Source organism: Buteo buteo, chromosome 16 (genome assembly GCF_964188355.1).
Source record: "Buteo buteo chromosome 16, bButBut1.hap1.1, whole genome shotgun sequence".
Lineage (NCBI taxonomy): Eukaryota > Metazoa > Chordata > Aves > Accipitriformes > Accipitridae > Buteo > Buteo buteo.
In genome coordinates, this window is record NC_134186.1 from 21,004,173 (window position 1) to 21,017,553 (window position 13,381).

General features: G+C 37.8%; 1 protein-coding gene across 24 annotated transcripts in view; it reads right to left on the minus strand.

Annotated features, from left to right (window-relative positions):
- PPFIBP2 (PPFIA binding protein 2) overlaps positions 1-13,381 on the minus strand; it is a 112,514-nt gene that overhangs the window by 2,513 nt on the left and 96,620 nt on the right. For 22 of the 24 annotated variants that reach the window (XR_012653183.1, XM_075048148.1, XM_075048161.1 and 19 more), the window contains 12 exons: positions 11,663-11,704; positions 9,557-9,701; positions 7,297-7,329; positions 6,617-6,755; positions 5,807-5,935; positions 5,070-5,220; positions 4,796-4,907; positions 4,353-4,441; positions 3,303-3,425; positions 2,504-2,629; positions 1,499-1,687; positions 929-1,099 (listed from right to left, as the gene is read on the minus strand). Coding sequence is in view for 23 of the 24 variants with exons in the window: in XM_075048148.1 (XP_074904249.1) it covers positions 929-1,099; positions 1,499-1,687; positions 2,504-2,629; positions 3,303-3,425; positions 4,353-4,441; positions 4,796-4,907; positions 5,070-5,220; positions 5,807-5,935; positions 6,617-6,755; positions 7,297-7,329; positions 9,557-9,701; positions 11,663-11,704 (1,449 nt within the window). In the remaining variant the exon portion in view is untranslated. The remainder of the gene's footprint in view (positions 1-928; positions 1,100-1,498; positions 1,688-2,503; positions 2,630-3,302; positions 3,426-4,352; positions 4,442-4,795; positions 4,908-5,069; positions 5,221-5,806; positions 5,936-6,616; positions 6,756-7,296; positions 7,330-9,556; positions 9,702-11,662; positions 11,705-13,381) is intronic. The other 2 variants (XM_075048158.1, XM_075048156.1) reach the window with 2 other exon arrangements.

Sequence of the window (13,381 nt, forward strand, 5' to 3'; positions counted from 1 at the left end):
CACAGATGAGATGTTAGATGCAGTAAACCATGCAAATGAAAAAATTGTTTTCACAGTTAGTCTTTTCAATTTTGTGACCATTCTTTTATCAGGCTTAAACTGTTTTTATGTCACTTAAGATCACTGGAGATATGGACAGTTTACCCCAGCTGCCTCTGTCTGGCTCTTGTGTGTTGCCAAAGTTCACACAAGCCTCCAGAAGCTCCATTTTTCAGGGTTTACATCCCTTTACACAACAAAAAAGTTGAATAAAATTTGATGGCTTTTAGTCTTCATCATTTGTCTGTGTGATGTCTAGACATCAGTTTCATTCACAAGTTCACTACTACATATCAAAAGTGTATTATTTAAGTATTGGTTTTATTAATGATCTTGTTCATTACTGATGCATTGTTTTCACATATACTGTCTAAGCGTAACTACTCCCCACTGTACATAATGAAAGAAAAATTCAGTTGGATTCTTTGATTCATGTCTGTTAAAAATATACAATCCAGTTGTACTTTAATATATAAGATAGCTTTGTACAAATTAGTCCAAATAAATTTATTACATTAAAAACCACCCATAAAGATAATGAAAAAAAGTAGTGTGCCTTACTGAGATTATGAAAGCTAGAAGTACAAAAGTCTTGTTATTACTGCAACCACTGCCTTAATTTGTCAAAATACATTGATCTTCATAGTGTAAAGGTGTTACATTCCTGAAAAAGGGCTTGAAGATGGATGACTTTATTATGATGTTGATTAAAAAAATTAACCTGACATTCTTAGTATAGAACTCTTTCCAGTGTCCATAGCCAATACCTTCTCAGTAAGTTCATGCGGATGTAGCAAATACTTTGTTATATGCTAACATTTGGTTATTTGCAAGCTTTGGAATGCATGGAGAGGATGAGATGAGAATGGCATCAGTCTGTCTGTCCCACCTGATCCAGTTCCCTATCAGTGAATGGACTAAGTCCTTTGTATCCACTGTAGCTTTTCTGAGTACCATTTGTAGCAGCTGGGTTTGTATCCATAGGACAAATGTAGTCTGTTGATTCATCAAATTTCTTTTTTCTTAAGTTTCCAAAATGTGAAAATCCAAGTTTCTTTGGCTAAAATAAAAAGACAACACAACAAGTTTTGAATAAGGAAAATAAGGTTGTTCTTTAAACATTCAAACTCCTCTCCATTTTCATTTACTGCTATATCCTAGTCCTTCAAGTACGTAGATTCTAAACTGAATAAATTTCATTGTTTTCAAATTGGAAGCTACAGTTGATGTTAATTACATTTAGATAGTGTTTCTTCTAAGAAAAGACAGAAGGGATTGCATGCTTATTTCAGAAGTTGATTTAAACAGATACAAATTAAATGCTTTGGTATCTAGAATTAAGGAAAATGTAACACTCCTCCTAGAACTGACCTCCTGCTGCCCCTGTTTGTGCCTTATTTTCTTTATAAGACCCAGGAGAGGAAACCTGAAATATCTCGTTTTTGAAAGCAGTGCATACCCGAACTTTGGCGGTGGTGGTCAGAGGTGTGTATGCTGTTGACTCTGTTATTTCTCTTTTTTCTTGTTGTGCCTCTGGTCCAATTAATACATTAAAATTGGTTGTTAGGTGGCGTCGCAGTAGGGTCTTTTGAGGTGGAATATTCAGCAGCATTGCCAGTGTGTCACCATTGAAGCGAGGTTCGAGAATCTATTAAAAATGGCAGAATATTTATTTTTTATATGGTTAAATATTTGCAATAGTAAACCATTACAGGGCTTATCAGAGGAATTTCTCATTCTTACTAAGCTATCTATCTACATTAGACCTTTTATAACTCACGATACGATACTCACTAGGGTTCGAATAGGAAATACATGAAAGTAGGCCTTAAGAAATGCAGAGCATGATCAGTCAAATACATGTTTATATTTATCATCAAATCTTCTATTTGGATTGAACAAGTTTGTTTCCAGAATTTTCTGCTCTACTCGGAGTGTAAACTTAAATCTTAGCACCATTTTTTCTGTTTCGTTTTTTCAAAAATTCTACAGCACTAGAATCATGGAATTTCAGAACTCTGACTTCACTAAGCTGCAAATAGTTCAGAATGGTTTGAATTTAAAAAAAAGTCATTCCTGATTGCTGCAAGTTCAGGACAGTTACTTATTGTGGCTCAGAATTCTATTAAAACCACTCAAAGAAACACTCGATGCCTTATCAATAAGTAACTTTCCCACAGTACAGTTTGTTTTTAATTTTTTTTATGTACTGCTATTAAACATCTATGTACAGCTCAGCTTTGATCATAAAAAATGTTTTAGCAGTTCCTTTTTTTATTTTAGTTTTCCTTTGTAAAATTACGATGCATGGATCAGATAGAGGCTCTTTAGAAGGCTTGATCATGCTGTCATTGCAGGTGTGTTTGTTTCCTCCTGCTTGACAAACACCAGATAAAAGATGTTTCGTACTACAGTGTGTCAATTTTTAGTAGATATGTAGTGAAATGTTAAAACAACTTCTTACAATCAGGCCACCATGCACTCCACTTCCTCGAAGGTTTGGTGCGTATTCTGCCAGATCGACTGATCTGAGCCATTCCATCACTCTGTGATTGGACCACTGAACTACTTCAGAAGGTGAAATGTTATTCTGTTAAAGTAACCAGAAAAGATGATGACACTATAGCCTGCATTGTCACTGCATGTTCACAATATGTATCCTCAGTTCAGATAAAAACATCATTCTTCCTCAAAGAGCAGTATTCTAAGGTATTGTTTCTGTTCAAGGCCTCTTTCAGCCATCCTCTGACAAGATGGCAGGCATAGTCTAGTACAGATGAAACCCCATATATTGCATCAAGTAGCATAACAGTAGAGATTACGGATGCTAGGTGTAAAAAAGGGAGTATTTGGAGAACAGTATTGTAAGTCTTTAATACTAAGGAATAAACTATGCTGACCAGGTAAGGCAAAAACCTTACAGTATTTGAGGGTTAAAAATTAGGACAGGCAAAGAAGACATTCCAAAGGATTCTCTCAGAAGTTGAGTTAACTTCTTTAAACTAAGCAGATAATTTCTGAAGTGCATGAGATTCAACTAATAAGTGGCTCAAGCACTTAAGGACTGAGTAGATTTTTATTATCAGTAAGTACATGTTACATTCGAGAGCTGGAAAGCAGCATACCTTAACTACTGCTTTAGATGCAATTCCCTAGTAGCAGTGGTTCTATAGTATCATGTACACTGCTAACTTTTTATCCCCTTTTGCTGGAATCAGGTAATTAGTGCTTGTTTAAATTAATTTATTTAAACATTCTTTTACCTCCTCAACTGGTCTCCTGCGTAGACAGTGGGGGTTAAAACTGTTGACATGCAGCACATGTATGGCACATTTAATACTCAGATGATGTAGCTGACTGGTGACTTTCAGAAAGAGAAGGTCATTCTGTAAAGGAGAGCGCCTTTTAGTGGCACGAAATACATAACAAAACAGGTACCTTCCCCAAGAAGAAGGATTTTAAGCTTGCTATGTAGTTTTATATAAACCACAGTAGCTGCGGTTTAGGTAAAAGAAAAGTTTATATTTTAAAGAGGGTTTTTTTAGGGTGGGGGTTTTTGTTGGGTGTTTTTGTTTGTTTTTGAAACATTGCACCATAGCAAGACCTGGCTAAAAAACGAAGGAGAGCTTGTAGCCTATTAAGTAAAACCCAGGGTCACGGCGGCTAGTTTTAAAATACTTGGGCTGTTTCTGATCTAGCTGAGATCCTGTTGTGGGTAGGATCGCTGCAGCCAGCAACACACACCTAACCATCGAACAGTAGGGACCACGCTCCTATAACAAGGGCTCCTTAAGCAGCATAGACAAAGCTGTACTTTTGATAACAGCTAAATGAGGCTTTTTTTTCATAGCACAGTTAACAAAACCAAATACTTAATTATCTAAACCTGGGCAGGGAAACTGGAAGAAAACACAGTGGCTATGTGTAGTGCATGGTTTGGTGCTAACGTGGTCAGAGCTGTACAAATTACTGGATTGGCTGCTTATCTTTAGTTTCCTGAATATCGTTGCTAACCTGGTGTGGAGAACAATACACTCCAGAAGCTGCATGTAAAATAGGTCATTTTACCTTTAATTGTGGTGTGCTACATGCTATTGAAAGAAAGACTTTGCAGAAGTTAGCTATAACATATCCTATGACTTATGTACCTTAGGAATAGTAATCATGTGCGAGACAACACAAGTTACTATTGGCGCTATTTCTGTCTTGCAAAAAAATACTTGAACTGCTCACATTCAAAGGAAAATTGTAAAATTCTGTGCTCATTCTGAAGTTAAATTCGGTTAAACTGAGGAAAAAGGATTTTAGCTTACCACAGTTAAGTACTGCAACATTCTCCCATCAACTCTGGATTCATGAAACTGGTCTTTGTACTGAGGTAAACCAATATCATCAAGCCATCCTGCAGATACAAGAACAATGGTGTACCAAATCCAGGTCAGTGAGAATGAAGCCCTTCTCCCCTTCTTGTCTGGGCTGGCTCCTGAGGCATTCAGGTAGCTCATCCTACCTGTTCACCTTTCAAAAGGACAGCCTCTTACCAGAAGCCTAAAAGCAATTCCCACCAAACAGCTTTGTCCACAAATATCCCTGTGATGTCAAGAACACCGCAAAAATCCTCATACTACTATGTTGAAACTTGGTGCTCTTAAAAAGATGTTTGCGAACTGCTTAAACAAACATGTGTCAGGCAGCCCATCCATAGTGGTGGGGCAAATTCCTTTCCAAACAATTCCATGACAGTTCAAACACTTACGTGTCACCCAGATATGATCGAGTTGTGCAGACTTCTCATCTTGTTTTGCATTTATTGATTTAATGGCCAAAACTAATTTCTTCCTGTGCAGCGGGTGCTTTATTCCCATTTCCTGCAACAATAACCGTTAACAAATAGTTTGTCTTGCCTCTGGCTTTTTTAATCTCATTAGGTGTTTATTTCAGAAAGGTAGAACTGCCAACTGTTTGAAGGGGTCTGGTTGTACAGAATCAACATGTTTGGTTGCTTGAGAGAAACAGTTACAGATGATTACCTTTTCCATGTCCTGAGGTGTCGCAGTTAACAGTGTATGGCCTGAAGTCACCCACTGCCGTGCAAAAATGACATACTGACCGAGACCAAAGTCCTCAAGCCAGTTACAAACTCTTTCAGTGCTCCACTGAGCAAACGGAGCATTGTAGTCACTGAAAAGTACAAGAAATGTTTGAAAAGTCTTAAAGGAAGGAATTATGGTTATTGTCAGAAAGCTCATCACGTGCCAGAGGCAGTACTACAGCGTATGTATTAGCGTGCTTTGTTCTGTGCAATAATAAAAGCCAACAGCCATTCTCGCAGTATGTGCTGTGGTACTAGTGTCCTGTTAATTTGGCTGCCCAGCCTCAACTTGTGAACAGTTTGGGGGGGGGGGGGGGTGGGGTGCTGCTGCGAATAAGAATTTCCCATTTTCTATTTGAAAAGAGGAAAAAGGGAATCGCTGAATCCTCATCACTTTGCAATGTTCCCATGGGAGATGATAAGTTTTCTAGTTCTTTAACAAGGTGAAATTTTTGACACTCTGACAAACAGCTAGTGCTGCAACCTGCAGAAGGAGTGCAGACGGGAGCTTCTCAGGATACATTTTCTACCAGAGAAAGTCTTTCCAGTTGTTGTGGAATTCCACGTGTAACGAAGTATGTTGGGAAAAGCATATTTCACAAGAAGAGGGTTTGGCTGTTAGCACACTTAACAATACCACATAATATGCTGTGCAAGGTAAGAAGGAACCATTACCTTTTCTGGCCTTTAGTTTCCTTTGATCTGGATAACCGAGGTCCAGCTGTTGCACGGAGACCACCTCTTCGAAACTCTGCCAAACCCAGATCGTCTGCAGGGAAGTTACCTGACTGAGTTCTTCTTATTCTTTCAAGACAAGAGTGCCACGATAGTACTATTAGCTTGCAACAGAGAACATTTGTTTCGTATGGAACTATAGTGACAACTAGAAGCTGTATTAATCCTCCTGTAAACCACAAACATCTAAGTCAAGTAGTAGCTGAAGAAGTTCCAGGCAAATGCTGTCTAGACCTAACTCTGAGGAAAGAAAAAAAAGCTCTGCAGAGCAGTCATAACCCTCCAGTCCAATTCATAATGCACACTGGAGGCCAGACTTGTGAATGTCTGCTGTCCTGAAGCACGTAAAGTGAACACAGTAAAACTCAATCCCCCTGCTTTCTGTTTCTCCTGTTTTCTCTCTTTTTTTTTACCTGATGCCTTCTGTAATGAACAACTTGCTATGATTTAATTTTTCATAGCTAATGAAACTGTTGGCATTCTAAATTATTAGCATTAGGATGACAGCAGTCTTATTTTTTCCCAACAGCATGACGCTGGGAACAGCACCATCCATTTTTCTATACCCATGTGTACAGAGACACCCCCATACAATCACAGAGCTGCTTTCTCTTCTTTTCCTGAATTTTACTTTATTCTTGCTGTAGATAGTGTAGCTTTTACTGAGAACTAGATTCATTCTCAGCTGAAATGCTTTGACAGGGCACTAAAAAAACCCAAACAAACCCAAACCAAACCAAACAACCTTACCTTCCCCAGATTTTCTTGATCCCTTTTGGACTCTTTCTGTTTTCTGGAGACAATGGAGACTGTGGACCTGAATCCGTTCCCGAAGAAAGAGGTGAAAGGTCATCCGAGACTACTGTACCATCCACATTCTCTGTTTCTCCTGCATTAAGAACAGTAATATAGCCACATTTTATGCTAATTATTAACAAAGTTATTATCTGGAAGACTAACTTTTCAATGCAGAACATAATAAAAAAGTAAAAATATCTATAAAAATTGTTCTTGTATTAAAAAAACATACTCAGAAGGTAAAAAAATAGTAGCCGTACATTTGATATAAAAAAAAGAAAATATTAAAACATTGGGTAAAATAGTATTGTTATTTTAGTTTAAGGTCTTCAAACTGAAGCAGATTCTTCAGACTCTTGCCTTGCCTATTCTTAATACCATAACTGCTCCATCAAAATCAGTGGGAATTTTTCTGTTGACTTCAGTGAAAACAGAATGAAACCAGGAATAAGTATCTTAAAAAGAAATCTCATCCGAATGCCATACAGCAAAAGCTATGACTGCACTTAAGGAATTCAATCTGGATGGCCCACTTGGTATTAATATTTCATAGAGAAATGGAGGGAAAGAGGAAAGGAAAAAAGTAAGCAGCAAAATTCATGTTAAAGTTGCATCTTGTTTGGATACAGTACCTAGCACTGGTGCACTGACACTCCTGATGCGATCTTCAGTCATCCCAAGAAGCAGAAAGCCAGATGAAGCAGCAAAGAAGATATAAAACACCAGCAAAATAAAGTTACAGAAGAGCAAAGTAGTAAGCTAAGCATTAAAAGCAGAAACAAAAAGAAAAGCAGCAGTTATGGTTGATATGAAAGTGAATACGCATCGGTGTGCACAAGCCCCAAGAATTCTGTACAGGTCATCTTAATTAGATAGGGATGATCATTTATCTGATTTGTTTGTTTGTTTTTAAACTATCCTTAGACAATTCTAATACATTAAGCATATACTGCAGAGCTCTACAAAGCCTGCATAGTATCTGAAATGAAGCAATGTCTAAGATTATGTCAAATTCCTCTGAAATGTAGAATTGGAGGTGTAATGAGTTTATTGCACATGCAAGAAATAAACCAACCTGCATTAAAAAAAAAATAAAAATAATCTGTTAATTCAGTGTATGTAAGGAGTCATTGCTTGTTTCTAGAAAAAGAATGTTTTTCTTTACAAGATCACCCATCCTTGGATAATCCTGCAGTTAAAGACATAATGGCATGGCTCATGCATTACCTACAGTGTTGCAATCACAGAAAAACTCTTTTAAAAAAATGAAACAACCCACAGCCTATTGAAATCTTGAAACTACAGTACCCTAGCAGCTTTTAGGACCATGAGGCCTTAAAATAAATAAAAACCCACTGTGCTGGTTTGGGCTGGGATAGAGTTAATTTTCTTCAAAGTAGCTGGTGTGGGGCTATGTTTTGGGTTTGTGCTGAAAACAGTGTTGATAACACAGGGATGTTTTCATTACTGCTGAGCAGGGCTTGCACAGAGCCGAGGCCTCTTCTGCCTCTCACCCCACCCCACCAGCGAGCAGGCTGGGGGGGGCACAAGAATTTGGGAGGGGACACAGCTGGGACAGCTGACCCCAACTGACCCAAGGGGTATTCCAGAGCATAGGACGTCACGCTCAGCACATAAAGCTGGGGGAAGAAAGAAGAAGGGGGGAATGTTCAGAGTGATGGCGTTTGTCTTCCCAAGTAATGGTTAGGCATGATGGAGCCCTGCTGTCCTGGAGATGGCTGAACACCGGCCTGCCTGTGGGAAGTGGTAAATGAATTCCTTGGTTTGCTCTGCTTGTGTGCGTGGCTTTTGCTTTCCCTATTAAACTGTCTTTATCTCAGCTCACGAGTTTTGTCACTTTTACCCTTCTGAATGCCCCATCCCACTGCAGGGCAGTGAGCAAGCGGCTGTGTGGGGCTTAGTTGCTGGCTGGGGTTAAACCATGACACCCACCAAACAAAAAACCCCACTGCAACTTTTCAAGTGTAGGAACACTTCAAAACGGCAAGGGATACTCTTGTGCCTGAGCTCCCAAGCTCTTCAGTCCTTGGCAAATACCTAGTTCTGTGCCTCACTGTAATACTTTTTGTCAGTAAATCCATGCTTAAGATGTCACTGAAAAGAAATTAATATAGGCTTCCACACATGGCTATGGTTGTGGAATAACAATATACTTATATTTTCAAAATCCACTGATGGTTTTCTGCACCTAGCAAGCTAATTTTTCACTTGTGGGTCCCCACAAGCTACAGCAACCAACAGTGCTGATGCTAGACTTTTGTCTGAAACATGCACGTTGGTGCTAGTTATATTGTCAAGTTTCGCACGCTAAAATGCAATGGGATGGCAAGGGATGGGTTAGTTTGTTTTAATACACCAATCTAGTGTACATTTTTTTAGAAGTACTGATGACGTACTTGGCTGTGCATTTTTGTTTGCTTGCTTGTTTTTTAAGAAAACAGATCAGCAAGCTCAGGTGAGCATTGGAAGTGTGTCTGTAAAAAATACTGCTTATTCATATTGTCAATGTGTTTGCATCTCTAGAAGTTCCAATTTTTAGTTACAGATTTGTTGACTTTCAGAATGCTCTGTTCACTATCTCCAAAAGACTGTCTCTTCATTACTTATGCTATCAATGACATCAGCCAATTGTATCACCAGAAAAGAACGCTCTAGCTTAAAACTATCCTTTACTCTCCAGTGAGCTAATGTGGAATATTTCTGGTACATTGTTTAAAAAAGAGGCAGAACTTTACCTAACTGAATCATGTGAACATCATAGTCCATTGTTCTGGTGTAGCAGACTATATGCCATGTTATGTCCCATTCCCTCAAACAGTTTGCTTTTTCTCCCTCCCTACATAACCCTCTCAGAGAGGCGTGGATACATACTCAGGCCGCGGATGCTGTTGTCCTCGTTGTCATTCATGCCACAGCCGTCTGGCGAATTGTATGTTCCCTGCTCTCCATTCTGTAAGGGTCGAGGCAGCTTTCCTGGCAAGGTTTGATACTTGCTGCCTTTAACAAGTGGCTTACTCTGGGTTTTTTTAAAGAGAGAAAAATAAAATAAACAAACACAAAAGCAAATCACTCCTAGCATTTACACTCCAGTACACAATATTTTAAAAGCTGAGAAAAAGTATTTGAAGTTCATGGTTCAAAATGACACCACCCCCTCTACGTTCCTGCTTACAGGTAATTAAATTTAAATCCAATAGTTGGCTGACAAGGTTTTCTAGCTAAGACACAGCCTTCTCTTCCCCCATCTGCCCCTCCCACTTCAGCCAGACTGTATATCACATTAAAGTATATGTTCAGTATTACCTGGTTTTGTCATAAGAATTTTTTATGCTGTCTCCCTTTCCTCTAGGGCCCTGGCACTACATAATAATTTGGTCCTTCCAGGGTCAACTTCGATAGTGCCAGAAATGCATTTAGTTACTTCCCAGCCCATTCTTTGCTCTGTCAAATTTTTGCCCTATTTTTCACTAGTCTATGTTTCTGCCTCACAACTGTATCTTGCTGGAATTTAAACCAAAAGTATTTGTATAACTCAAATTTTGCCGAACATATTCGCCCACCACCATTAATAACAGTAACAAGAATCAACAATGAAGTCAGAGTACAGAAATATAACTTTTGTAAGAATTAAGATCTCTTTGTATAGATAATATAATATTAAAAATGCAATTTTTTTAAAAAAAGTAATTATAGCTAAATATATACTTGCCAATTATATCATAGAACCTAAACACAAGGTATACTTTTGATATAAGCTGGGGAAAAAAGGCATAGACTGAGCTGTATTTTAGGGCTAGTCGGAATGGCTGCTGACTCTACAATTTTTGTCCACGTTAGGCTAAAATAAGAGTCTAACGTAATGCTTGCCTGCAGCTATGGTACACATACACAGCGTCACTAGCATCAGTGAGACTACTTATGCTGGAAGGACCTTGCTCCAGCAACAGAGCTCACAAGAGGTGGTCCTCAGAGTCCCAGTATATTGTATTGAAAGGGAACTGGTAGGTAGGCTTTGTTAAAAATAGAGTATCTCTTAATTTCCCTTGTATTCAATTTTTCAGTGATCACCTACTTGGGATTCTTGCCCCTTGTACAAGGGTAGATCAGAACTTGCATATTAATCTGATAGTTTTGAGCCTAACAAGGTATTTTTCCAGCCTAGGTATGTGTTTCACAGAGGTACTTGTCTACGGTTTTGGAAGTGGCCTGTTGAGACTTCTTCAATACTGAATCCAAATGAAAAGATGAAGGAACCATCGCTCTGGGCAAAAATGTATATCCTACAACTGCCAAAACTATAGGAATATAGAGGCTTTTCCAGAGAAGCAATGAACCGGCAACTCCAATTGACATTAGTGGGAGTGGTGTATATTCAATGTGTGTTTTGGAATAAGCTCGTATTGGTAAATGTTTTGGTATCAGAAAGGAGGTTATGTAGGAAAACCGTACTGAAAATATGCAAAACATATTTAGTACACAGAAACATACAGTATGCTTCTATTTAGTAACCCCATTCTAACAAAGTTATTTTTAAAACATTGTCTGTGACAGGATGATACATGAATATATAATGAGATAACCACTGGTTTATCTATTCTTATTTCAAGGCCTAGAGGGATCTTTGTGATACTATAACTGCAGTCCAGATTTCTCAATTCCTCAACCTCTGCTCCTGTTTTGGCAACTGCAGGAGCACATCCTGACTTGTACCAAAAATTATATGAGTAGAGAAACTGCTTATTACATTAGCACTGTATTTTTTGAAATTGACTGACTTCAGCTTCTAACCTCATATAAAAGCTTTTAGATTAAAAAAAAAAAAATCCCTCTCAAATCCCTACCCCTGTTCTCAGAGTTTGTCAGTACTGGAACTACACAAATATTATAAAAAGAAAATTAATATAAAATGAAAACACAGCCATACCATCATAGCACATCACAACAGATAAATGTTAAGAGAGTTTACAGTTAATATACCTCTTGTTCTACAACAGGCTGTACTGGTTTTCCGTCTACATACTACGGAGTTGCAGGGAGGGTAATTTCAGTTTTATGGAAAAAAGCAACAGACAAATGTTAGTATTAACATACATACACAGAACATCAATTGTAGTCTTATTACTATTGTGATACTACTTAATGCATTGACAATATATTACAAGGTCTGTTATCTCTTCATTTCATTTCAATAAAATACTTAATACTAAATGTGTTTGTTCAAATCACTCTACAAAATTCGGGCCCTGTTCAGGTTCTGTTGTGATCAAAAGAATTTTTCTATTTTCAGGCTTCTGGGTGGTCTCTTTAGACTTAACTTTAAGCTGGGAACATAACAGCTGTTTAACAGTTAAAACAATATGAAAACGACTGACACAAAAAAAGAACATTCACAATACTGTATGTATCCAGCTGACACCATAAAGAGCTGTGATAGAAATGAAGTGATAAAAATACCAGCACAGCTAGGTCAGAGACACCAATGTGTTTTGTTTTATTATTATTATTGCTGGACGTAATTGGAATTTGAGTTTTGTGCAAAGTAGAATAGCTGCGGTAAACAATGCCACTAGCACAGGTTCTTTTGGACTTAATGCAAGAAGCAAAGTCTTGTCATGCTGAGTCAGCAAAACTAGTTTTCTTGGCCTTAGTTTTGGTTGTAACTATTTCACATTTAGCCACTCACTCATATGCATGGGGGGGGGGGTCTCAGTTATTACACTAAGAAGCCTCATGCCTAAATTAGGGCATACAATTTAAATGCCTTGCTGAACATGGGGCTGGCTTGCTACAATTCTCTCATATCCTTGGTGGTTTCTTGTTCCTCTATGGACTCTGATTTAACAGATAGAGCAGATTTACAGCCTAAATGTGTAGGTACAGCCTTATCACATCATATCACATCGACAGATTAAGTTTTTTAATTTAAGACAGGAAAATAATTTAAAAGTTATGAAAAGAAAACAGACCTTCATAAATTCCACATGGAATGAAATGTTAGTTCTGAAATGATTTGTCACATATGACTACAGTCGAATAAGTGCAACACAAATTTCAAATATTCTATTTGGTCACTGTCATCTTCAGAGATTCAAGAAAAATTTATGAACATTTGAAGAACTGGAACAATCCTATTACTACTATCCATTTTAAATGGCATTACTGGGTGCGGGTAATCTAGTATTAAGCCTAATTTGAATATAGAAAGTGTCAATAACAATCTCACAAAGCATAATTACAAGTGCAGAAAAATTTCAGTGTACATAATGACAAAACAAGCCTCTGGACCATAACGTAATGAGACTTTGTAAATTGGAAAGTCTTTATTCTGGAATGAAGTTAAGCCTTTGAATTAATAACAGTGCTCCTGCTGTTTTAACTAAGGCAGCATCACTGCCATCTTCAGGAATGCCATTTATATTAGAAGTCTAAGTTAGGGAGCGACACTCATATTTATGTGAAAACACTCAAAAAGGAATCCTATGTGGAAATACCCAGTCCCAATATTTAATTACTTTCAGGATTTGCTGCCTTAACATTTTTAGTGATTTTGAAGTAAAAATTGTTTTAAAAACACTTACCTATAAACAAAATAATACTGCAGTTCAACAAAATGACTCCTCATTATTTGTTGTATTTCTCATAAATATTTGTCTACTCTTTCAGGCAAAAAGCTGAATTTGAGGATGCGTACATATG